The following is a 24,662-nucleotide window of genomic DNA, read 5'->3' as shown; positions in this document are numbered from 1 at the left end:
ACTGGTCAAATTTCAATACTGTTGTGTCTCAGGGAACAGAGAGGCCTGAGGAGCAGGACAGAGATAGGGGATTGGCTGGTCAGTGGAGCAATCAGAACACACACAACATTTGGTTTGCTGTCTTACGTGGGTATGGTTCGTGGCACTCCAGAACAATTACAACAGTAACATCAATGAACACTATCACAGATGACCATAACAAATATAATAACAATAAAACACTTTGCAATATTGTGAGAATTACCAAAATGTGATAGAGAAGCACAAGTGAACAAATGCTATGGGGAAAAAAGCGGCAATGACAGACGCTCCCTCGAGGCAGGGTTGCCACAAACGTTCAATTTGTAAAAAATGCAGTATCTTTAAAGTACAATAAAGCAAAGTACAATAAAACGAGGTATGCCTGTAAATTTGCATTGTTTTAAGTCACTGAGTTTGTGGTTATTTGTCAGGGCAGTTATAAGTATGAATACCAAGTCATACTGAAAACAGAGGAATTAAGAAAATGTGAACAAGCCGATGTGGAAATCTCCAGTCCTTTTTTTCAATGAGTCCCCAGAATTCCTACAGCCAGGTCTTCTTCACCCTCTAGGCTGGAGCCTGGAACAAACTTCTCCTGGAATTCTACCTAGATCTAAAGGTAATGACATTGGAGGTTCCCACTATGGCAGAAACTGTTATTCGTTCATTAAAACTGACTACCCCAGCACACAATTCAACAATATTTTCCATCTTTCCTTGAATTTAGAGAGAGCCATACAACTCAGCTCTGGCCAATGTAACATGGTGGGCAGTTGCAGTGGTATACCCGAGCTGGCACAACTGTGCGTATGTCTTCCCAACTCTGCATTCAGTGACATCATGTTGGTAGCCTGAAACTAGTCATAACAGGAATACTTACATCATGTAGCAAGAGCTACAGATTAGAGCTCCTTCCCCCCGGTGAGCCAGTTATTAAAAATATACCGTCCAAGCTTCACTCATAAAACTTCCTGCACAATCTTCCATGTTAATTAGTTGCAGAAATTCCTTTGATCCCATCTCAAGAATGACAAAAAATTCCTACACAGAAGGTTCCAGTTGATCAGGAACACCAAGACTAGACTTGATGTGAGTAATAAATAAACTTTTATTGTGTCAAGGTACTAATACTGGGGGACTGTGTTACAATAGCAATTCTTACACTAAACTGCCTAGCCTGATAGTCTCAAATAAAGCTTACAAAGACAATCTCTACTCATGGATTCAGAGCTTCCAATTAACTTTTAGTGTCCTACTTTTATATAGAACTCAACCAAAGATTAGTGGATGTCTGAAGACAGCTCTAACATAAAAACTAAGGACAAAAATGGGGAAAAGAAACTTAGAGGAAACAAACCAAGTAGGTAGAAGAAAAAGTTTAAGTATTTATCATTAATATCAGAGAGGTTAAAAAAAAAGATAATGCAATTATGAAACGAGAACAGCATATAAAAAAATAACACTCAGAAATTTTTTAAAATGAGCTTATGTAAATTAAAAATAAAGGAGAAATCTTAAGATTCAGGGGAAAGACTGGAAAATAAAGTTGAGAAAATCATTCAAAAAATAGACCTAAAGGGCAAAAAGATAGAAAATAGAAGAGAAAGGATAAAAAAGTAGAACAATCCAGATGCTGAATAAAAGGAGATTCAAAAAGAAAAAACTGAGAAAGTTTTTCAAGGAGAGAGGACAAGAATTTCAAGAATTAAAGGGATCATCAAGTATCCAGCGCAACTAATGTAAAGGGTCTGTGAAACTTCAGAAGCTGCAGACAAACAAAAGTCTACATACTTTCTGGACAATAAAAACGGATCATACACAGAGAATAAGTAATCAGAATTGCTTCAGGCTTTTTGATAACAATACTGGAAACTAAAAGGTAATAAATCAATGCCATCAAAATTCTGAGGAAAAGTTATTTCCAACCTTAGAATTCTACAGGCAGTCAAGGTGAAGTTCTAAGACTCTTTTCAGAGACACAAGGTCTGAAAAAATCTACCTCGCATGTCTTTTCTCAAGAAGTTATGGAGAATATGCTCCACCATGGTAAGGTAACAAACCAAGAAATCAAAGTGGATCCAAAATTGGAGGAACAAGCAAAAGGAATACATAAGATAACAAAGATCCTAGTATGACTGCCATAAAACAGGTCCAGATTGGCCCTAGTCAAAGGATTATAGGAGGGATTTCTTCAAGAACATGAAATTCAGAGATGTACATGACTGAGACAATTGGCAAAGATATGAATTAGTGATAAGCAAATAGAAAACCAGACCAAAGGAAAAGGTGATTGTATCTCCGAGGAAAATGCAATGTCAGGAAGGGAAAAACTAAGCACAGTTTACAACGTGGTTTGGCTGAGGACAGCGTTTACACAGGAAATTAATGTAAAAACCAAATACTGATCTAACCAAAATTATGAAGTAACTATGAGAAGACTGGAAGGACACAGATGTTGGGCGAGGGGGGTAGAAAAAGAGCTAAATAATATTTTTCAATAGCAGAAGTCAACAGATCATGCCTACAAGTGAAAAATCAGGCAGCAAAGCAAGCATGTTATTTAGAGACATGTACATAGACACTGAGTAATCAGCTAAAAGTACTTACTGGAAAGAGGGAAATGACAGCATGGTATTTTTCAAAATAAACTTTATAGAACTATTATATTATTTAACCTACGTTTACATATAATTTGGATAAGCAAACTAAAATAAAGAAGGCAGGGAGGAGAATATAGAATCTACAACCAGATTACATGGATTTATTCCTGAATATGGTCTTTATTAACTGTGTGACTTTGAGCAAGTCACTTAACTTCTCTGTGCCTGAGTTTTTCTTGTTTCTAACAAGAAAAAATAGCAGTACTACTTCATAGAGTCATTGTGAGGATTAAATTAATGTACATAAAGCTCTTAAAAATAATAGCTAGCCCATAATAAGCATGGATTAACATTGATTTATTTTAAAATATCTATCTCTGGGCCTTGTCATCATCTGTTAAATAAGCTCGAAAATACTAACGATAGTATAAAGGTCCTACAGGAGTTTTCTCTTAAGGAAAGTTATCTTCTTGCATTATATTATTGTTTATAAACAAATAGCAAGTTAAATATGCTAAACCTTAATTATGTTTCACTATTTTAACAGTGAAAAGGATTTCTCATATGAACATCAAGATTACCACTTGGAATCGTCTTTCTTAAAATGCTAAGCAATACTCGACTAAGAAAATCAATACTGGAAAGAATGTCTTGAAATTTTAATAAAACAACCAAAGTCTAAGTTAAGATTAAACAAATTAGGTCTCTGCTGACATAAAACAATTTCCCTTTCTTTAAAAATCAATTTAATTTAACAGCTTTCATAAAGCCTGGAGCTTGCTTCAGGCTGATCAGATTTCTCGCTTTAGGTTCATAGCAGAAGTCAAAAGAGGTTCATTTCAGTTGGTCATCACAACTCCCAGGTTACATCAGTCTAAAGACAACTAGAGTTACATAAAGGCAACAACTTTAATTATTTTAAATATTTTTAATGCATTAACAAAAATTAAAGTTTTAAAATTCAGCATCCCACTGATAAAACTTTATCTTTTCCTATGTTCCTTTCTTGGTCCTATGTATAGATCATAAAAGACAACTCTAAACCCCAAACTTCCCTTTAATCAAAGAGTCAATAAGTCATTTCCCTCATCCCTCCCTCCCACACATACTCAAAGAAGAACGTTCTTCTTAAAATGCATTCAATCATTCTACTGAAAATTAGAATATCGAGGATTAACAAGATGAAAGAGTAACAGGTTTTTTTGCCAAAGAGCTTAAAACAAGAAATAAAATGAATATAACTATTTAACATTTTAATTTAGTGTTCTGTATCTTGCCTTTTTTATATTTCAAAAAAGAAACAGGTGTCTTTTTAAAAAGAAGACAACCCCTGATATAAGAACAGAACAAATAACATAAGAAGTCAAGGGGAACACATGATTTTCAGCAGCAAGATTATCACCTTCAAAGAAAAGAGAAAGATATCTAGGAAAGGCTTTAAAGAATAGGTATAATTGAGAACTGCAGAAAAGAGGAAATGTTAAGTTGCATGATATTGGAGGTAGAAGGAAAAGTTTGGGCCAAAGCACGGAATCAAGAAAGCAAAGAACATATATGAGGAATAATAATTAGTTCATTTTTCGTAACAATGCAAAAGGAAGAGAAGACTTGTCTTCTTCCTAAACGGAAGAGAAGTTTGAAGACTAGGCCTCAGAGCACTCCAACATTTAGGAATCACAAAAAAGAGAAGGCATCAGCAAAGAAAATTCAGTCAGCATATTTTTTTACCAGACTGCTCCCAAGGAGGAAGTCTGGCTGGAGACTTGGTATATGTGAGAAGGCTTCACTTTAGCCCAAGTGTATAAAGAACAAGCAGTCAAGATGAGTCTATCCTTAAATCCCAAAAAACAAGGAGGGAAGAGGGCACCTGCAACAGAAATTAACACTTGCCCAGATACTTCATTAAATTTCTTTAGAGAAGAACTCTCTGGTATTTTCCGTCACAATGCATAAAAATGCATTAAACCTGCTTAAGCACAAGAAGGATAGCACTCAGTAAAAGAAAGCTATTATTATGACTCTAAAACTAACATCTACTATACTAAGATGTTTCCCACTTTCAGTGGCAAAAACTCTATTACTTACTGTAAATAACAAATAGCTGAGAAGGTGATAGACTGGGTTTGAAATATTTAATGAGAGAGCCTGAACCACGGTGGAAGCTGAAAGGTCTGAGAACTCAAAAACAAGGAAAATTGGGGAGAAAAGTTGGATGGAGTAAGGTACCTAGACAGTTCAATGAGAAAAGAATAGTCTTTTCCACAAATGGTGTTGGGAAAACTGGATAGCCACATGCAAAAAAAGTAACATTTGATCCTTACCACACACCATATATAAAACTAACTCAAAATGGATAATAAACCTAAGTGTAAGAAAACTACAAAACTCTTAAAGGAAATATAGGTACTAATCTGTATGACCTTGGATTGGACAAAGCTTTCTTAGATATAGCATCAAAAACACAAGCAAAGAAAAAAAAAAACAGATAAATTGGACAACATCAAAATTAAAAATCTTTGTGCTGCAAATGGTATCAGCAGGGAAGTGAAAACAACCAGAATTGGAAAAAATATTTATAAATCATACATCTGATAAGGGGCTTTTATCCAGAGTATACAAAGGATTCTTACAAACTTAATAATAAAAAGACATATAACCTAACTTAAAAATGGGCAAAGAATTTGAATAGACTTTTCTCCAAAGATATGTAAATAGCCAATCAGCACATGAAAGATGCTCAAAGTCACTGTCATTAGGAAAATATAAATCAAAATCACAATGAGATACCATTTGACATCCACCAGGATGGCTAGAATCAAAAAATAATAATAAAATAATGAGTTAATGAGGAATTAATTAACCTTCACACATTGCTGACAGAAATGTAAAATGGAACAGACAATCTGGAAAACAGTCTGGCAGCTCTTTCAACAATTAATAAACATAGTTACCATATGACCTAGCAATTCTACTCCTAGATATATACCCAAGAGATATGAAAACATACGTCCACACAAAAATTTGTATGTAAATGTTCACAGCAGCATTACTCACAGAAGCCAAACAGTAGAAGTAATCCAAACATACATCAACTGATTAAGGGATAAACAAATGTGGTATATCTATACAATGGAATATTATTTGATCATAAAAAGGAATGCAAGGAATGGTATCAAATGCATCAAAGGACACTATCCTTTGAAAAAGGATACCATTCCTTGGGTGAAAAAGCAACCCATAGTTTGGGAGAAAATATATATACCTGGGAAGGGACTGATATTCAGAAAACTGTAACTCCTACAATTCAAAAAAAAAAAAAAAAGCTAGGTTATGAAATGGGCAAAAGACTTAAATAGATATTTACCTGAAGTAGATATACAAATGATCAGTAAGCACATGAAAAGATGCTCAACATCACTAATTAGTCAGGAAATGTATTCAACCTTGAAAAGGAAGGAAATTTTGACATGCTACAGCATGGGTAAACCTTTGAAGGTTTTATGCTAAGTGAAATAAGCCAGTCATAAGAGGACAAACATAGTATGATCTCTCTTTCACAAGATTCCTAGAGTAGTCAAATTCATAGAGACATAAAGTAGAATGATGGCTGCCAGTGGTTGGGAGAAGGGGAGAATGGAGAATCAGCATTTACCAGTGTATAAAGTTTCATTTGGGGAAGATAAAAAATTATTAAAATGGATGGTAGCAAAGGTTATACATCACTGCAAATTTACTTAATGCCACAGAACTATATACTTAAACTGGTAAATTTAATGTTACATATGTTTTACCCCCATCAAATTATTTTATAACAATCCCACTAAGATATATCAATGACAGGAAATGGCAGAATTATATGTGGGGTGGGGCAAACCGGCAATCTTCCCCCACTTAATTAGACAGCGCACAGTAATCAAAACAATTCAATGGATCTGACACACTGATAAAGACCCCTTTTCTCCTGGGTAACAAAGAGAACAATGACTGACAGCTAGTGATTCTAGAATTACAAGGCTTCAAACAAGACAGGAAAGATGTAAATGCTTCTCCACACAATAAAACAGGTGGTCTAGCAGGATTCACATAAACTTTGCTCATCTATAATTAAGGCTGTGAGATGTCTGAGAAAAATAAATGCTTTTCTTCCTGTGTTGTATCACTTCACAGGTTACTTAGGAAATGGAACCAGCTTGATCACTGGTCTCATTTGTATAGAGGCTGCACAGAATTGGAGCACTCACTTTTACCATCATTCACTGGGTTAGCTCTCCTACCTCTCCACACCAGGTAGAGAAGAAAATAACTGAACAACGGACAGCATCACTGCCTCTACTGCAGAGGCCAGAGGCATTGTTCAACTGTGCAAACTACAGAAGGATTCAAGGAGAAATACCATTTCTTGTGGAAAGCACATTAGGGATTATGTCATTGGATTGAAAGATCTGAAGAGACTGTATGATCTGGGATACAGGCGTGATCTGTCCCTGTCTTTCTCTCTGACTTCATCTCTTGCCCTCTTACCTGTGATCACTCAGCTTGCCTTCTTGCTATTCCTCAACACAAATTTTGGTCCCATTTGAGGGATCCTGTAACTCTTTCTCCCTGAAACATTCTTTCCTCAGCTGTTCTCAAACACTCCCTCACCTCACTCAGTTCTCTTCGCAAATGTCAGGTCTTTAAAGACGCTTTCCTTGATGACCTTTAATATAGCCTCTCCCCCCACCCCATTCTTTATACTCTTACACCATTTCATTTTTCTTTACAGACTAATCACAGTTTTACATAATTTGTTTATTGTCTATTTCCTATCACTAGAATGTAAACTCACAGGGGAGGAAGGACATCTGTCTTACTCATTACAGTATCACCAGTGCTGAGAAAGGGGCATACAAACAACAAATAAATATCTTTTGAGGGAATATGGGCAGGAAAAGAGAGAAAGGAGAGTTTAATGGTCCAAAAGGCCACTCCTACCCTCAAAGAGCAAAGTCTAAGCATGCCTCTCCTTGGAGTCTTAAGAACTTGACACCTGGTAGCTAGAATGTTGACCTTTAACTCCTCCTACACTGCAATACTCTTCTGAATGTGAGAGGTTTACACAGCAAGAGGCTGGAAGGGGACTGGCTCCTCTAGGAGATCTGTAACTCAGAATCACCTTGGCGTAGCAGCAGCAGTGAAGAAATCCACAACCCAAAAAGTACAAAGACAATTCCGAGTGCTAAATAATGAATTCTTTGACTTTGTAATAAAAATCAGCAATGATTTCCCTTCGTGATCACAAAAGGGAAGGGCCCTGATACACTCAAGTTACTTATATAAGTTCAGTTTTGGGGGAAGACACACAGAGAAAAAATATCTGCCAATTATTAAAGTGCAGTTAACATACATTATCGTATTTTTAAACATTTAACAAAATAACAGTCAGATATTAACGTATTTGATTATCTTAAAGCCACAAACGTTTGATAAATTCACCAACAGGTTCAATGCACTCTTTGTGATATTATGTCTAAAAGGTATATATACTCTTTATCAGGGTATTCTGAAAGAAAAAAAAAATATAGAGGAAATATACTAAATATTAATAGTTATCTGTGGATGGTGAGATCAAGGATGGCCTTATTGATCTTTATACTTAAATATTTCCCATGTAATCACAATAAAGAAACACATTTAAAAATGAAAACAATAAATAATTTAACAATCACCTTTACTAAAGAAACAATACAGCTACCCTGTACAACACTTTACTGCTTTGAAAGGCAGAAGAATGACCTAAAACATTGCCCTATTTATAACTTTTCCCCAAAATACTTTATTTCTACTTTATTCAATTTTCAACAGGTTTATTAATCTTAATTTTTTAAAAGCAAGTCTTCAAGCATACTACATACAAAAATTATGATCATATTAGGGTTTGAACTTTTCAATGATCCTTTGATATAAAGGATATCCTGAACTAAGATCTTTTGTGGCACATGGTCAGAACCACATATTATCAAGAACCATTCCTGATACTAACAACCTTAGAAGCAATCTAAAATTATAGAGAAGTAAAAATATTTATTCAAAAGAAAATAACATGGGCTAATGAAGAGGGAATAGCGGACACCTGTTTGCCTAAACACTCCTCTTTTCCACCTTTCCAAGAGAATATCGATTTTCTTCACGTTTCCACCCTCATTCTCAGCTCCAAGGGTGGATCCTGATTAGCACAAGCTGTCACTGGTCTTGGACAGAATTAACTAGACTGAAGGGAAAGACATAGTCCAGGACTGCAGGAACAGACTACTTTCACTTGTTGTCTAGCCCCCTGCTGAAAGAGCAGAAGTCATCTGTTCTTTCATCTCCAAATTGTTAAACACTGCACATGGTAGGCATGAAATCAGTATTTGTCAACAAAATGACTGATGGAATAAAGGAATGAAAAAGATTTCTGCCCTCGAACAGATTATGATCTATCAGAGGAAGCAAATATATAAATAAATTATCTTAAATTATTCCTGAATGACAAAAATAAACACACAGCTGGCAAAACTCAATTTATAAAAGACTAGTAATGCAGAAACAGTTCCTGGCATCCCCACTTCCACATGTTCAGTGACCACTAGATTCTTCTTTTTATTACACCTCTCTCTGCCCCTGTGACATTGTCATTTAGCAGTGGCCAAAAATGACACGAGAGGTGGCACTGCTGCAAGAACTGTCTCCTCCCACATTCACCTTCACTGCTGCCTGCTCAGTAAAGGTAAAAGATATTTCTGCTCCCATTGTTGGACAAGAAAAAGATGTATTTCTGGATTTCCAAATTCAATACATCTTTCTGTACGTGATTAAATTCTGCCCTACAGGCGTGGTTAACACTGACATTATGGATTAGCCATGAAACCTACTATTTTGAATACTGCTTAATTATTTAGTGTAGATATGGAAAAACATATTTTAAAGTTCTGTTTCACAACTGGAACATATCATTTTCACATTGCAAATGGATGGCACAGGCAAAATGGCAAAGAGAAAGATTCCTTCAGTAAAGGTTAGTACTATATTTTAGCCAAATGATTAACAATGCAAAGTTAAGGGCATTTTTTTTACTCAGAAGGATCAAGAAGGATTTTATCCTGGATTAAAGAATAGTGTAGAATTCTTAGAGTATTAGGATTTAAATTATACTATACTCAAACTAGGCAAGAGTAGTAGAAAATATTCTTTATTGCCAGCAAAAGCAAAACTACTTAAGGAAATGAGGAATGAACTTAAGATTTCTCACTTCAGCTAACACCCACAGACTGCATTATCGTTTTAGGTAAAGTGACATTTTCACATTTAATTTCTAATGGCAGGAATGATTTCCATCTGCGATTTAGCTGCATAGAAGTGGTAGCCTTGGCACAATTTCAATATTTAATTGAAAGTTCATTTTTGGCTCTAAGCAAAATGCCTCAATACTACACAACAGTTGTACCTCTACATTAATCCTATCACTGAGAGCCTAATTTTGTGTTTTACCTAGTGGAGAATTTCGCCCTCTGATAGGCACAACTGCCTATTACCTTCCCGCAATCGTTGACAAATTACTTATCTTTACTACGTTAAAGCCTCCTGCACTTTTTCAACAATATTAACAAGTCTAAAAGAGTTTTACAAATATTACTCTTCTTCATAAGGAGAAAAACCACAAATTGGGGCAAATTCCCTTACGCAGAAAAATGCCAACTTTCAGGTACAGAATCACAATTCTAATCGGTCAACTACAAATGTTGCCATTTATTGCAGGAGTAAATAAATTGCAGCACTGGGGGAAAGCCACATAAAAAACGTTGGGTCCTCAATCATCTTTTTCTTTAATAAGGAGACACCGGAAAGTCACCATGGGCAGTCGATCACGTCTGGCAACCTACAGGAGAGACCGTACTGAGCATGCAGTCCTCCCAACGCAGGAAGCCCAAGTTCCTGCGCGAGGACAGGATTACGGCGGAAAACAGCAGCCCATCTGTCCACGGGAGGAGAGAAAGAAGTCCACCAGGAAAGGCTGGGAGTCGGGGAGGTGGGGCTGCGAAACCAACGGGCTTCGCGCTGCCTCCCTCGGCGTCTAACAGGAGCCGCGGGCAGCAGGAAGGCGAGGGCGCCGGGTGGGCTAGTGGGCGCAGGTGGGCTGCGGCTGCCCGACCGGCTTCGACCCGGCACCGCGAAGTCTCCAGGGCCTCGCCCGCGCAGCCGGGAAACAACCCAGCCCACAGACGGGCGAAGGAGCCGCCCGGGGAGAGCCACGTCGGAGGATGGGAGTGCCGCGGGAGGTGGGCACCGCACTCACACCCAGCCAGAGGCTGACAGCCCGGAGCGCGAGGCGGCCGGGGCGCGAGAAGGGCCGCGGCGCGCCTGAGGGGGTCGCCCTGAGGGCGCCGCCGGCCGCCGACTCCCCCCTCACCCGGATCGGCGGCGGCGGGGTACTCACGTAGGGCTGGTAGAACTTGGAGAGCCGCGGTTTCCCGTGGTTGTTAAAGATGAGGATCGCCTTGATCATGGCTGAGCCGGGCCGACCGGGTGGGAGCTGGGGGCCAGGGCGGGGGCGAGCGCGAGCCTCGCCTCAGGATCTCGCCGGCGATCCTCCCCCACCCGCCCCCTCCTGCACACGCGCGCGCGCGAGCCCCTGTGCTGCGGGGCGGGGCGGGGGTGGGGCGGGGCCTGGGCGGGGTCGGCGCGGAGGGAAGCGGAAACTGCTCCAGGCCGGACCGCGAAGTAAAGGGGCGCCTGCGCACTCGTAAGCTCGCGGGGACGGTGCCCACCCACTTTTTCCGGGGACTTGCTGGGGGAGACAGCAGTAGCGCTATCCACGACAGAGGGATTGCAACAGGTTGGACGCGGAGGACCAACCTGCAATTCCGACTTTCAGTGGTGGGTTGGCTTCCCCCCACCAACTCCGGCGCCTCCCTAGCGACGCTCCCCGGCGCAAAGCCCGCCCACTGCACACGCGGAGCCACCACTTCCGCCCTCACTTCCCTCGGAGCAAGATGGCTGAGGACCCGGAGTCTTCTCTGCAGCTCCCTCCCTCAACTGCTGCTGAAGGCGAAGGTCCTACGGAGGGCTCCCCAGAAACGGTCACTCCGGAGCCCCCTTCTTCCGCTGCAGTCTCCCCGGGTACAGAGGAACCTGTCGGTGACACCAAGAAAAAAAGTAATTTTTGGAGCAGTTTCATCCTGGGCAGGGCGGGAGGTTTAGATTGTGTTCGACTAGGGATGGCGGCTAATAAAGAAGCAAATTTTGAGGAGGGTCGGTTCCAGACCCGGTTTTTGACAAGTCAGGAGAGAGGAAGTGCACTTTTCGTCTTTTAGGACGTTTGAGTTGACTGCGTCTCAAGGTGCTCGCTGCTTGGGTGCCGCAGCGTTTATTACGCTGTACTCGCATCTTTGAGTTGGCCGGAGTGCGAGCTCTTTGAAGGTGGGAGCTCAGTGGTATCTCTGTACTTCCAGGTACTTAACGCGGGACCTAATTATTTGAGTAGTGATTTTAGGTTATACAGAAGATCGGTAGCAAATCTGAATTAGAATCCACACCTTCCCACTAGGTTGCTGTCTTCTGTACCAGTTGCGTGTGAATTCACACCTTGGACCAAAAAAACGGGTTCTACCCAGAATGAAGAATGCTAAGGGGAAACCAAAGGCATAGGCATCGCCTTTTATTTTTTTTTTTAAACGCTGTTTTGGAATCTTTGTAAGTAAATCATTTATCTGCTTGAACTAGCTGTCTTCAGCCCTTTATTGCTGAAGAATTAGTTCACTTTTGTGAAGTACAGAAGTTACTAAGTGGCGCACTCTATGTAGAGTTACCTATGAGAAAAGCAGGAAATGAACGTCTGTCTGTTGGAAGAGATTGACCGTGGGCCTCAGACAGGTTTTCTCAGTCCAGAGTCTTAAAGCGTAGGTATGGCATGTTCTCAGAGATCTCGGGGCCTTTCACCCAACTTCACTTTCTGCTACTAGGGAGGATAATTGTCTTTCCCAGCACTGTCCTCCTTTTAAGTCAGACTGCATCTACATTTGGGGGATGTCTGTTCAGTCACTTCCACGTGATACACCAGTAGAGAAACAAAAACCTACGATTATTTCTGTAAATAAGTACTAGTATCCTTCTTCAGATGAATCCCATGAGTTTTACAGATTTTTGTTCCCTCTTTTCCTTCAGGTTTACTGTAAGCAGGAACAGACTTTCAAAGGGTTTGTTTTAATATCTAGCAGTCTCAGTCAACAGCTTAGGACATACTTGACCCTGAAGATTGCTGTGTAAAACAGTGACTAAAAAGTAATGGCCCTTAACCCAGATACGGCCTGAGGTGTTACTATGGCATGTTTTCTTTGGTCTGCACTATTTATGTTTTTAAACCATCACTTAAAAATCAAAATTTCATTTTCTGACTTCTGTGAGCGTTTGAGTTAGCCTTTCTGGTATAAAGCTTACTTTCTGGCTTTTGAATTTCCACCCTGAATTTGTCATACTTTTTTGAGAACCTCTTCTGATGAAAAAAGCTCACATATTTCATATGCTCCATCTTTGATTTAATCTACAGGTTACTGAAGCAGACCGAGGTTGTTGTTCCTGAAAGCACTTTTGGATTATCTGGGAGAGCTTTTGAATATACCAATGCCAAGGCCCTACTTTCAGAAGATTCTGATTTAATTGATGTAGATACCTGTATTCTTGTAAATGTTCCCCCAGTTAAGTCTAATGTGTAGCTAGGGTGAGAACTACCAGCAAAGCACCTTTAGAATTGTTTTTGAAAGTACAGCTATAATTATAAATAATTAAAATAAATATTTTTACTTCTTCAGCATCTTGACCCCCTGCCCCTTCTTCAGAATTACAACTCAATATTTTCTTCTCCACTTTCTTGGAATGCCCAGTTGCAGTTGACTGATAGCCCCAGGGGTTTGAGGGAGCAGGAAAGGGGAGGTATGGAAGGTGAGTTAACCAGAATCCCCTTAGGTATCTCCCAATTCATCTCTTTTCCTTAGGTTACTTAGGGTGGAATTACTAAATGGAAGAAGGAAGATAAACTGTGCATTATGTTTTAGATGCCTTCAATCCATGGGTAAACTTGAGTATGATCTCAGTAACCTCATTGGGTCCCAATTTTTAAAACAAAAGAATGGGACAAAAGGATGTAATAGAATAGAGTTGACTTGAGGGGGCAGCAGAGCATTATTTTGCTTTCAGTGTTGCTTTTGATGGCGGAAACTTTTTTTTTTTTTTAATAAGCAAAGTAACTTCAGGAGATAGATTCATAGTCTTTGCGTTTGCATCTTTTCATTTTGAATTGTTAAAACCTTTGATTTTTCTGAAACTTTTCTCGACCCTAATTGTATTTTCTTTTTAATAATTTTTATTGTTTTCCTTTATTAAAAAGTTATAGAAAACTTGGTGGTTACGAAAAGTACAAACAAAATCAAATAATAATCACTCATAATGTCACTACTGAGAAATAGCATTTTGGTATATATTCTACATTTATGTGAATATGTGTTTGTGATGATTCTAATGAAATTAAGTTATATTTAGTGCCTTTAATAACTTTTCCATACTGGTAAATATGCTTTTATTATATGTTTCTTTAATGGCAGCTTAATAATCTTAAGGTTTAATAAGTTATGAGCTGATCCTGTTCTAAACACTACGTGTATTTATTTAATCTTCATAACAATTTTATGAGGTAGGTGCTATTATCCATAATATACAAATGGAAAAACTGTTGCAAAGAGAGATTAAAGAGCTTATCTAGATATACATGTATATACCTAGCAAATGGCAGGGCCAGGATTTTGAACCCGGGGAGTTTAGAGTGTGTACTCTTTACTACAGTATATAAATCCTATCGTAGAGTGTAATATCCTTTAACCAGTTCCCTCTAAATATTTTCATTGGATATTTAGGTTTATCAGGTTTTTTTCCTTAAAAGTAAATGTTTTGATGAAGATGAAATCCTTTGAATCTTTTTGTATCTCATGTTTATCAACTCAGGCATACCTCCAATATCAGAAATACATAAACTGTATATTGATTAATGGTTTAAGTTTTCTATAAAGTTTTTTATATCACAGTCTTTTTAGATGTTTCAGTGTAATTGTCTGTACAGTTGACCCATAAGCAACATAGTTTTTAACTAAGCAGGTCCACTTACACGTGGATTTTTTCGATAAACACATACTAGAATACCACGTAATCCACTGTTGATTGGATTCATGGCTGCAGAACTGCAGGCTGACTGAAGTTATAGGTGGATTTTTGACTGCATGAGGGTTGATAACCTTAACTTCTGTTTTGATCAGGATCATGTTTTTTTTTTTCCTTTTACAGTTGACATCCTGCTAAAGGCTGTGGGAGACACTCCTATAATGAAAACAAAGAAGTGGGCTGTAGAGCGAACTCGAACCATCCAAGGACTCATTGACTTCATCAAAAAGTTCCTTAAACTTGTGGCTTCAGAACAGCTGGTATGAAAGCAGTAGTGATCATTGCCCTACAAAAATTCACATGCATTCATTTCTCAGTGTCTGAGGGAATTGATTTCCAGGACTATACTCTGCAGATGCTCAGGTTCCTTATACAAAATGCAGTATTTATGTATAATCTGTTCACATCCTCCCGTGTACCTTAAATCATCTCTAGATCACTTATGATACCTAATACGGTGTAAGTGCTACATCAGTAGTTGCGGGTGCATGGCAAATTAAAGTTTTGCTTTTTGGAACTCTCTGGAAAATTTTTCCCCAAGTATTTTCCATTGCATTTGGATGAACCTGAGGGAGGATGCATAACCCATGGATACAGAGGGCAAACTGTAGTCCCTAGGCAACAATGAATAACTGTTGTATATAGAAATACACATGGAGCCACACATGTTAACTTCAGTAATGTCCTGTTATTTCTTTTGTTAGTGGAGTCTCTGTGCTTTATTGAAGAATTCTCTGGGGAACCCTGGAATGAAATGAATATTAGATTTGCTTTTACAATGTGAACTGATTTTTTCTTTTAATCTACTGTATTGGTCATTTTCCTAAAAAAGTCAATGCCCATGTAGAAAGATCTAGCATAGAACATTGGTACAGAAAGTTTTGGGGTTTTCTTTCTTTGTTTTGTTATCTGAAATGCTTCCTTCCCATCGTTCCTGAGGTAAGCAATAAACCTTTGCCATGTGTTGTGGAAGAACTAAGATATACAGTTGACCCTTGAACAACATGAGTTTGAATTGTGCCAGTCCACTTACACTTGATCTTCTTCAATAAATACATACTGCAGTACTATATAGTCTGCACTTGGTTGAACCTGCCCTGTATACACAGATTTTTGACTGTGCAGATGGTGGACCCCATGCCCCTCATTGTTCAGGGGTCAGCTGTGCTTATTTCATATCAAGGTACACGTTAAGCATTTCATGTTGGGGTGTAAGGATTAATATTTTAAATGCCACTGGCTTTTAACTTGGTATTTGATTACAGACATTAAAATTTATACGTATATTTGACATTTTGTCACATGTTAATAAACACCTTTATCTTCAAATCACGATCTTGGTCAGTATTAACATATGTGTGGATAGGTAATTGAAGAATCACTAAGTATTCCTTAAATACAGTTATGTTTAAGCATGGGAGGGGTGTGGTTGCTTCTGAACACAGGAGTGAGAACTGGTAAAATGAACTGATTATTTATTAAAGCATGAAGTGTTAGAATTTATTTCTTTTTGTCAATGAAGAGAAAGACAGTACTCTGATCTGAGAGTTTGGCAGTAAGTGGCTCTCACAAAAGGGTCATAGGTGCAAAAGTAAGTGCAAGATAGGTTAATCACTAGACCTTATTTGAGGCAAGGATAGCAGGGAGCCAGAGATTCCTCCAAAAGAAGCTGTAAGGGGAAAGTGCTGGGGATATTGAAGTTTTACAGGTGAACATCTCCCTTTGTGATCCCTCATAGTGGATCATCAGTGGATCAACAGAGAAAATCATCTGTTTTATGAGTGCTGTATAGGATTTAATTAAATATCAGAGTTGGGCAAGAAGATTATTATGACATCCACTTGAATATGGTAGCTAAAACCTCAGGAGCAGAGTCCAAGTCTAAATGGAAAAGTAAGGGGAATGAGGACATACACTTAAGAGAAACGAGCAGACATTGTATCTCTACTAAGGGTAGAGCATGAAGAGTTGGAGAGGTAGGAAACCAGAGGACCACCAAATAATTAAAACATTACTTTTAGAACTTTGTTGATAGAAGAAAAGATCAAACAACATTATATTCTGTGTTAGAGTTTTGGCATTTTGCATGGCCTATATTCAGTGATCTGAAAGGACTTGATTGATGTCAATATCTATTAGGTTGAACCATGTAAATTGCCATCAGTTAATCATTTTAACCTATAAAAATAGCAATTTCATATGGTCCAATCTTAAACCTTTATAGTGAATCTGAGTATCCCTTCCCATTTAAGCAATAGGAAACATAAACAAAGTAGAGTCTTTTAGTCACTTTTCTAGATTAAACTAGAACTCACCTTCTGACTTAATAGAGCTTTGCCCCACATTATTTGCACATATGATTGTCAAAAGAAAAAATCAACACTAGGGGTTCTAGGAATATAGCAGTGGTGTCAGAGGCATGGTTAAAATTCTAATTCCCACAAAAACATAGTCAACTAGGTAGCAAAACCAAAAACCCATGATCAGTGGATGACGAAGTATCCTCATGAACCCTCTGAGATGCAAGTTGGTTGGGGATGATCCACCACCAACCACAGAATCTGTGTGGTATCAGCAAATATGCTGAAAAAACCAAGCAGTAGGATTGGCTTCTGACAGCACTGAGAAAGGGAGAACCTGAAAATAGCTAACAGCTATTTACTGGAAAGTGCAGTGGGCCAATTTAAGAATAGTAGCTGAAATTGAAAGGATTTGTTTCTCCCCTGTAGAAGTGATTACAGTATATCTGCACTAAGATAGCCCCTGAGAGATCTCAAAACAGACTCAGTTAGACTCCCTTCCAAGACAAGATCCTACACTGAGGAGGAACTTCTGGAAGTGAAACACATTTAAGCAGGGCAGGAATATGAGAGAGGAAGGAAAGAGAAGGACCAGATCAAAGTGGAGGGGAACCTGGAAAGCTCAGAAAGCAGGCCTCCATACTGTTCAACACTATACAAAAAACTAGAGAGGGAGCTCTGTGGACTTAGAACAATGACACTAACCCCCATTTTTCTAAAAGTTGAATAAACGAATTTCATGTAAAAATAAGCAACAGAGAAATGTCAAGATCAAATCCTGCACAATGTTTATAAGGAAAAATAAACCAATAACATCCCTAAAGACAATGAAAGCCTGCCAGAAAAATGAGCCTACTAGACAGGTCAATAACTAACTTATGATGTCAAACAGGTGTTAAAAGACACAAGAAAAATGATACAAGACTTGAAGGGATCATGTCAGCTGACTTGTAGCAACTTGGATGGACCTGGAGAGCATTATGCTAAGTGAAATAAGTCAGAGAAAAACAAACACTATGACATCACTTATGTGTGGAATCTAAAAATACAAAAAAGTAGTGAATATAACAAAAAAGAAGCAGATTCACAGCCATAGAGAGCAAACTAGTGGTTACCATTGTGGGTTGGGGTGAGAGGTACAGACTACTGAATGTAAGACAGGCTCAAGGATGTATTGTACAACACGGGGAATATCGCCAATATTTTGTAATAACTAAATGGAAAGTAACCTATAAAAATTGTATAAATTTGGTTCAATCCGTGGATGCACAACCATGAATATTGAGGACCTACTGTAAAGTTATTGGCGGATTTTCAGCTGTGAGGAGGATGGGCACTTCAGCCCCTGCATTATTCAAGAATCAGCTGTACATATTGTCCAGAATTTTATTAAAATATACAAATTCCCAAAACTGTGATATTTAAAAGATAAGTATTTGGTGTTATTTTATCAGTGTTTACTTTAGCAATTGTTTACTTTCAGATCTTGCAGTCTGACAGCAGAGCAAACTTCAAAACCTTTAAGAAAAAATTTTTTTTAATTTTCAAAAAAATTAAAAAAAAATTTTTAAATAAAAAACTTTAACCTTCCCAGCTTTTGGTTGTGAAGGCCCTAGTGGAGGAAAAAAACAATTTGAGAGAAAAATGACAAATATTGCATATAGAAAAAAGGAGAGTGAACTTACAGATAATGGAATCCCTGAAGAAGAAAACCAAAGCAAAGGAACAAAAATACTTAGCACTATAATTCAAGGGAAATTTCTTTAAAAAGATTTGAAACCACGTATTGAAAAAATACACCAAGATCCTAAGAATACTAATCCATCATAACACCAGGACATTCTGGTAAAATTACTGGGTAAGCAATAAAAAGAAAAAACCCTTTTCACATCTGGGGAAGGGGACATGGCCTAGGAAATTAGGTTACCACCAAACTGTGGCAGCAAAGATACAAAATAAGAGTGAGATAAGGATTTTTATACATAACAAAACTGACTTTTTATTCAAGGTAAAAACTGTTAACAATGTGTAAGAACTCAGAGAATGCTGTTCCCACGAACCGTTCTTGAGGAATCTACTAGAGAAAGAGCTTTATAACAACCAAGATAACTAAAGAGACATTGATATAAAGAATCATTACTCTTTAAAACAAAAATTTTATCCTCTCAAATTCTAGCATTTAGCAAAAGATTGCATCTTGAAATTTTTACCTCCATGAAACTTCCATTTAGACTAGCTTAATTGCTTTTTTTTTGTTAAAGTCACTGTCAGTTGACTCCTGTTATTTTGAATTCCTGTAGTTTTCTACCACATCTGCTCTACTGTTCCTTCAACCCTTGTAACATCTTACTTTTGTTCCTTTTGCTTACAAAGCCCTAATTACTATTCTTTTCACCTCTTTAAGTCCTAATTTATTCCTGTCTTTCCTTACAGAAAGCCTTCCCTGACCAAAAAAGACTAGGCTAAAATAATGCTACAACTCTATACTACACACCTTATCAGATGCATTTTTTCCATCTATATTCTAAACTATTTGTGTATGTCTATCTCTCCAATAGATTGAAAACTCATTGAGGGGAAACGTCATCTTAATCTTCATTGTTCCACACATTGTACAGTTCCTAGAACATAATAGACACTCAGGGAATGTTTGCTGAAATAAACTAAATTGTTGTCCAGAGCTTTTCTCCTAATTTAAAATGTACCAAAGAGTAAAATCTGTGTTCACTCATAGTTAAACTGCCAGGAACCAAACACAAATTATTACATATGTATCACAGGAAATTTCACATTAAAATGCACACTGATTTCTGTTAAATTTCTGAAATTATGTTAGAACCTTACTCAGCCTTTACAATGAACTGATATTTAAGCATGAACTATTTTTAAATAATAAGTATAACACCTGTTGAGTACATGCTAAGCACTGATATTAGATGTGTACTATCTCATTCTATATTTCCCAGGAGCTCCAAGAAGTATAGGTACTGTTATTTTCCATAGTTACAAACAGTTTGGGAAAAGTTTTTTGTATTCAGAGCCAGAATTAAAACCTAGATCTGTCTCAGTAGAGCCCCTGGTCTTAATTACCACACTGTATTACCTGAAGGAAAAATGTAAGTGATACTTACTCTTGTTACAGCTGGTGACCCAAGTAGTGTCTTTCAACCAACTATTTAAATGTGTATTTTATATATATATATATTTTAAGGACCGTGTTAAGCCCAGGAAATTTTAGTCTCAGAATTTGATTATAGATGAAGGAAAATGTTACCTACAAATAATGTTTTGTTTTCTAAAAAGAAAACTATCAAAAGGCACTTTGACATTGATCTTTTGTTTCAGTGTTTTCAGTACTGGAAATGTTTTAGTAAAAATGGACTAAACTGAAACATTGAACAATGAATCCTTTAAAGGACAAGGTTGTAAGGACATTAGGTTTCAATTGTGTTACATGTTTTTCTACTTCATTTGGCTGCATGTGACATTACAGTAGTTGCATTCATCCTGAAGCTCACTACCTTAAAGAGTTTTCAGAAGTGGTAATGGTAAAAAAAAAAAAATCAAGCCATTTGTGACATTTACTCAAGAAAAATGCACAAACAGTCTCTATTAAATTTCTTGATTTTGGATTGTGTGTAAAATTTTGTTAGGAGAAATTCTGTCTTTATGAGTAAGTGAGCAAATCGTTATTTTTAATAATGTAATTTCTTGGATAAACCTTCAAAAGCTGTTTGTAAAAACAATAAAAGTTTCTTAGTTGTAAAAAGTTGGGAACAAAAGTTCTGTTATTCCTCCAGAGGAAAGGCATGCTCTTCATAAAGATCTCACTAGTTGACTAATTTACGAGAATTAGAAAGAAAGCTAGGGAAGCTTTTTTCAATTCTGAAGACGAGGAATTTGAAATAGCTGGCTGATTGGGACCCAGAAAAAAGGCAGATTAATCTGGATACCATTAAAAATGAATCACCGTAAGTTTTCTTCTTTCTTGCAGTTTATTTATGTGAATCAGTCCTTTGCCCCCTCCCCAGACCAGGAAGTTGGAACCCTTTATGAGGTAAAACATTACTGCTTTATTTTTGTAATGGAATATGCACACCTTTGTATAGTATGATCATTAAAATTAACTCATACCATTTTAAGAGATGATAAGCCAACCTTACTTGTCTATCAAGAAACAAAGAGATTGCTTTCTTGTTCTTAGTTACATCTTTAACACCTTGAACATAGTTGGAATTCATCAAATTATACAGTGATTGAAGAATTAAAGATTGAGTAACACAAGCAGAAGATGACTATGAAATATGCCCAGGAAGTAAAGTCTCCTCTTTTTACCTACATTTAGTTTCTTCTACATTGTATAATCAGTAATCCAGATCTCCTTCCATGAAATTGAAAAGAGGACTGTGAAAGAATGGCTTTATGTGTAAGAATGACTAGCAGCACTACAGAAAATAGTACATACATTATAGTCAGATGTAAAGAAGGGATAAGATTAAGATATGTATGTCTGTCCATGCCTACAGTGCTTAAAGGACAAGTTATATGAAACATTTCTGATTACTGATATGTGTCCGATAGCAGCTAGCATCTGTTGAAAGAAATAGCCCTATAGATAATTTACATGTACATGTATGAGGATATTTATGATGTAACTTTTTTTCGTAGTTTCATCTAAGAATGACAAAAATTGAGTTTAATTTATTGGCTTTTTTCTTTTTCCAGTGTTTTGGCAGTGATGGTAAACTGGTCCTGCATTACTGCAAATCTCAGGCATGGGGATGAACTACAGAGGGAAGATCTTGCTAACTTAAAATGAATCTTCACAAAGGAAACAGCCCTGAAAGGCTTTGATCTTGTAGCAGGAGACTTGTGGATATGTTCTATTCAGCATGTATCTACTATGACCCATGTTTATACATTTAAAAAATCCACAGAGTAGATGGACTCACAAAAAGTGATTTGTATTAATATACAAATCATTGTAAAAGATTGATATTAGAGTATACCATTACTATAGCTATTGCTCTAGGGCTGCCTCCAGCGTATTGACAAGGAGACTAAAATTATGTAAACCTGCTTTTGTACCCCTTCTCAAAATGACTGAAATTGTTTACTTGTAGAATTAGCATGGTGCTGTTTTTTCCCCCCACTATAAAAGTCAATTTACTAAAGGATTCTTATTGGGCGTATTCAGGGAAGTTCAGTTTAAAGTATGGGATATGCCTTTTCTCAGTTACATTTATATCCGATGTTATCTTGTGAAACAAATATCCAGCATAGTCCAGTAGAGGGCAACCCAGCTGGCAGAAAGAGGCAGTTTGGTTTTACGTCTTTGCCAGAAAGTAATAGCTATTCCTGCTAATTTCTAGCAAATACCTAGTCAGAAGAGCTCACGTGTTGACACACTGGAAGACTGCATTGGAGAAAATGCATGGTTTAGGTTTCATATTTTTGTTGGGAAATAAGGAATTTTACAAATTCTGGACAAACGAGTCATCTAGCTCTTTCAGTCCTATCATTTAATGATTCTTGAGTCCCAGTGGTTTTAACTGCGGTGGTATTCTCTCTCTTATTTTTACAGTGTCAGAAGCAATCGATAAATAAACCTGGCAGCATCTTTGAGCTTTTAATAATGTATTTTCCAACTTGAAAATGCTCAAAAATAACTGGAAAATAGCTAGATTTTATGTGTATTTCATGCCATGACTAAAAGTACCATTTTTACTGATGCTATTAAACTGATACTTGCTTGAAGTGAGGTTTAACTTTTTTCTTCATTCTGTATATTTGTAATGCAGCATTTAAAAAAAAAAGCATTCCAGTAAATTGAATGGAATGTTCAAATAGAATCTAAGGTGTGTACAAGAATTCTGTGTGTATTTTCAGTGCTAATGAGAATGGTATGACTTTTTCAAAGGACTTTGAACTATATACTTACATCCTTTAAGTCCAAGAATGTACTTTGTTGTTAATGATCTGCCATGCATTTGCATTAGGGGATGCTAAGGAACAGTTCCATTTAAGGTGATGAAATCACTGTTTCTCATTTCTGCCCAAGAACAAATTCTATCTTATAAGATGACGTAAGAAATTAGTACATATATTGAAAGCTGGAAAGTATTATTTTCAAGTCAAATAAGTTGGATGTGGGACAGATCTGTTCTCTAGTTTTGTGCTCTTAGAATTTACTGAAGGATACAAATACATTTATCTATATGTATATATATTTAACAAATAACAAATGTGTTTAACCTATGCATATTTTATGTTTGCTGCTAAGGTTTCAACTGGTAGAATATTTACTTATCTCAACAATCAAAACTACTTGAGTTTGAATTTGTGTGATCAACTTAATTGGTTTTTTTATCTAAATGATTTATTAATGTATTAAATTTGAGGTTAGTTAAATATGTATATTTTGTTTTCTTCCCTCATAACCTTTAAGAATACCTAGGGCTTTACACTTTTTCAAACCATATTTACATTATTATCTTTTGACCCTTACCCAAAGAATTAATCATTTTGTGCTAACTTTGCAACATTTACTCATAAGCCTGGATCCCGTAAGTTACTGGGTGACTAGAACCTAAAATGCAATTCACGAAATATTTTTGCAGATGTCTGGTTTAAAATGTCTTAATTGTAATTGAGCTTGGGGGGAAACTGAAACCCCTAAGTTATATTTTAAGTTTTCAATGTTTATGAGAAAATCGAGGTCTACTTGTCATGCTTTATCTCAGCATGGAAAGATGACCTGTGGTACATAGGGTGTATATAAGAATATTGTGCTTCCATCTTTGAAGCTACCTATGCCAAGGGCTTCACAGTGAGTTCTCCATGTTTAGGGGATAAGGTAAGCTAACATTGTTTATCTATAATCAAAGTAATACTGAATACTCCCTGATATCTATGATTTTCTAGAAGTTCTAACCCTGAAGAGAGCTTAAATATCATCTACACTGATAAGAGTAGAAAATTCAAGAGAGGTGCATTTTTAGATTCTATAGCATTAGTCAGCGAGTTTAGTTGTGTGTAACCCAAAGCAGGAAATCGCAGTATTCAGGGGTATGAAAATGAAAATCACCTTTTATATAGCTTCTGCTTAATTTTCCAAGGATTATATTTAGTAAGCTTCTGGAACTAAGAGAATTCAGCTACAGACCACATAATAGAAGGAAAGTATTCAGAAAACAGTTCAGCAGTTTTAGTCTTACACATACTACTTTCCTGCAAAATTGTTCAGCCCACACTGGATTATTCACTCTTCCCTGGACATGCCTTGTGTTTTTTTGTTTCCTATGTCTATTCATGCAGTTCACTTCTGGAAATGTACTTAAACCTCCACCCCTTCAAGTGCTACCTCTCTGCCTAATGCAGATTTTAACTTCCTTAAGGCTTATCTGAATTGCTCAAGGAGGAGGTACTCTCTTCCTCATAAGAACATAGCAGTTACCACTGTTACAGCAGTTACTGCACTTGCTACCTTATAAGCATGACCAACACCCTTTCATCA

At 37.2% G+C, this 24,662-nt stretch overlaps 2 protein-coding genes across 7 annotated transcripts in view; one reads left to right on the top strand and one right to left on the bottom strand.

The window, feature by feature from the left end:
- AP3S1 (adaptor related protein complex 3 subunit sigma 1) overlaps positions 1–11,309 on the bottom strand; it is a 54,230-nt gene extending 42,921 nt beyond the window's left edge. For 2 of the 5 annotated variants that reach the window (XM_032476537.1, XM_032476538.1), the window contains exon 1: positions 11,077–11,309. In XM_032476537.1, coding sequence (XP_032332428.1) covers positions 11,077–11,145 — 69 coding nt within the window. In that variant the 5' untranslated portion in view covers positions 11,146–11,309. The remainder of the gene's footprint in view (positions 1–11,076) is intronic. The other 3 variants (XM_032476539.1, XM_032476540.1, XM_032476536.1) reach the window with 2 other exon arrangements.
- Positions 11,310–11,433: 124 nt separating this feature from the next.
- Positions 11,434–23,561, top strand: ATG12 (autophagy related 12). Of its 2 annotated transcripts, XM_006193298.3 has the most exons (4): positions 11,434–11,795; positions 14,970–15,106; positions 21,141–21,203; positions 21,872–23,561. In XM_006193298.3, exons 1-4 carry the CDS (start codon positions 11,633–11,635, stop codon positions 21,929–21,931), a joined length of 423 nt encoding a protein of 140 aa, XP_006193360.1. In that variant the 5' UTR covers positions 11,434–11,632; the 3' UTR covers positions 21,932–23,561. The 2 variants fall into 2 exon arrangements, with proteins under 2 accessions (XP_006193360.1, XP_032332433.1); XM_032476542.1 differs by lacking the exons at positions 14,970–15,106; positions 21,872–23,561 and having other exon boundaries at positions 11,525–11,795; positions 21,141–21,202.
- The last annotated feature ends 1,101 nt before the right edge of the window (positions 23,562–24,662 follow it).

Source organism: Camelus ferus, chromosome 3 (genome assembly GCF_009834535.1).
Source record: "Camelus ferus isolate YT-003-E chromosome 3, BCGSAC_Cfer_1.0, whole genome shotgun sequence".
Classification (NCBI taxonomy): Eukaryota; Metazoa; Chordata; class Mammalia; order Artiodactyla; family Camelidae; genus Camelus; species Camelus ferus.
Note: the sequence above shows the minus strand (reverse complement) of the source record. Positions and strands in the feature narration are given on the sequence as shown.

Bases quoted from the DNA above. Each gene is read 5' to 3' on its own strand.
- ATG12 (XM_006193298.3), top strand. From the start codon at position 11,633: ATGGCTGAGGACCCGGAGTCTTCTCTGCAGCTCCCTCCCTCAACTGCT. The intron at 15,107-21,140 runs GTATGAAAGCAG...TCTTTCTTGCAG, and splicing joins TTGTGGCTTCAGAACAGCTG to TTTATTTATGTGAATCAGTC. The intron at 21,204-21,871 runs GTAAAACATTAC...TTCTTTTTCCAG, and splicing joins AAGTTGGAACCCTTTATGAG to TGTTTTGGCAGTGATGGTAA.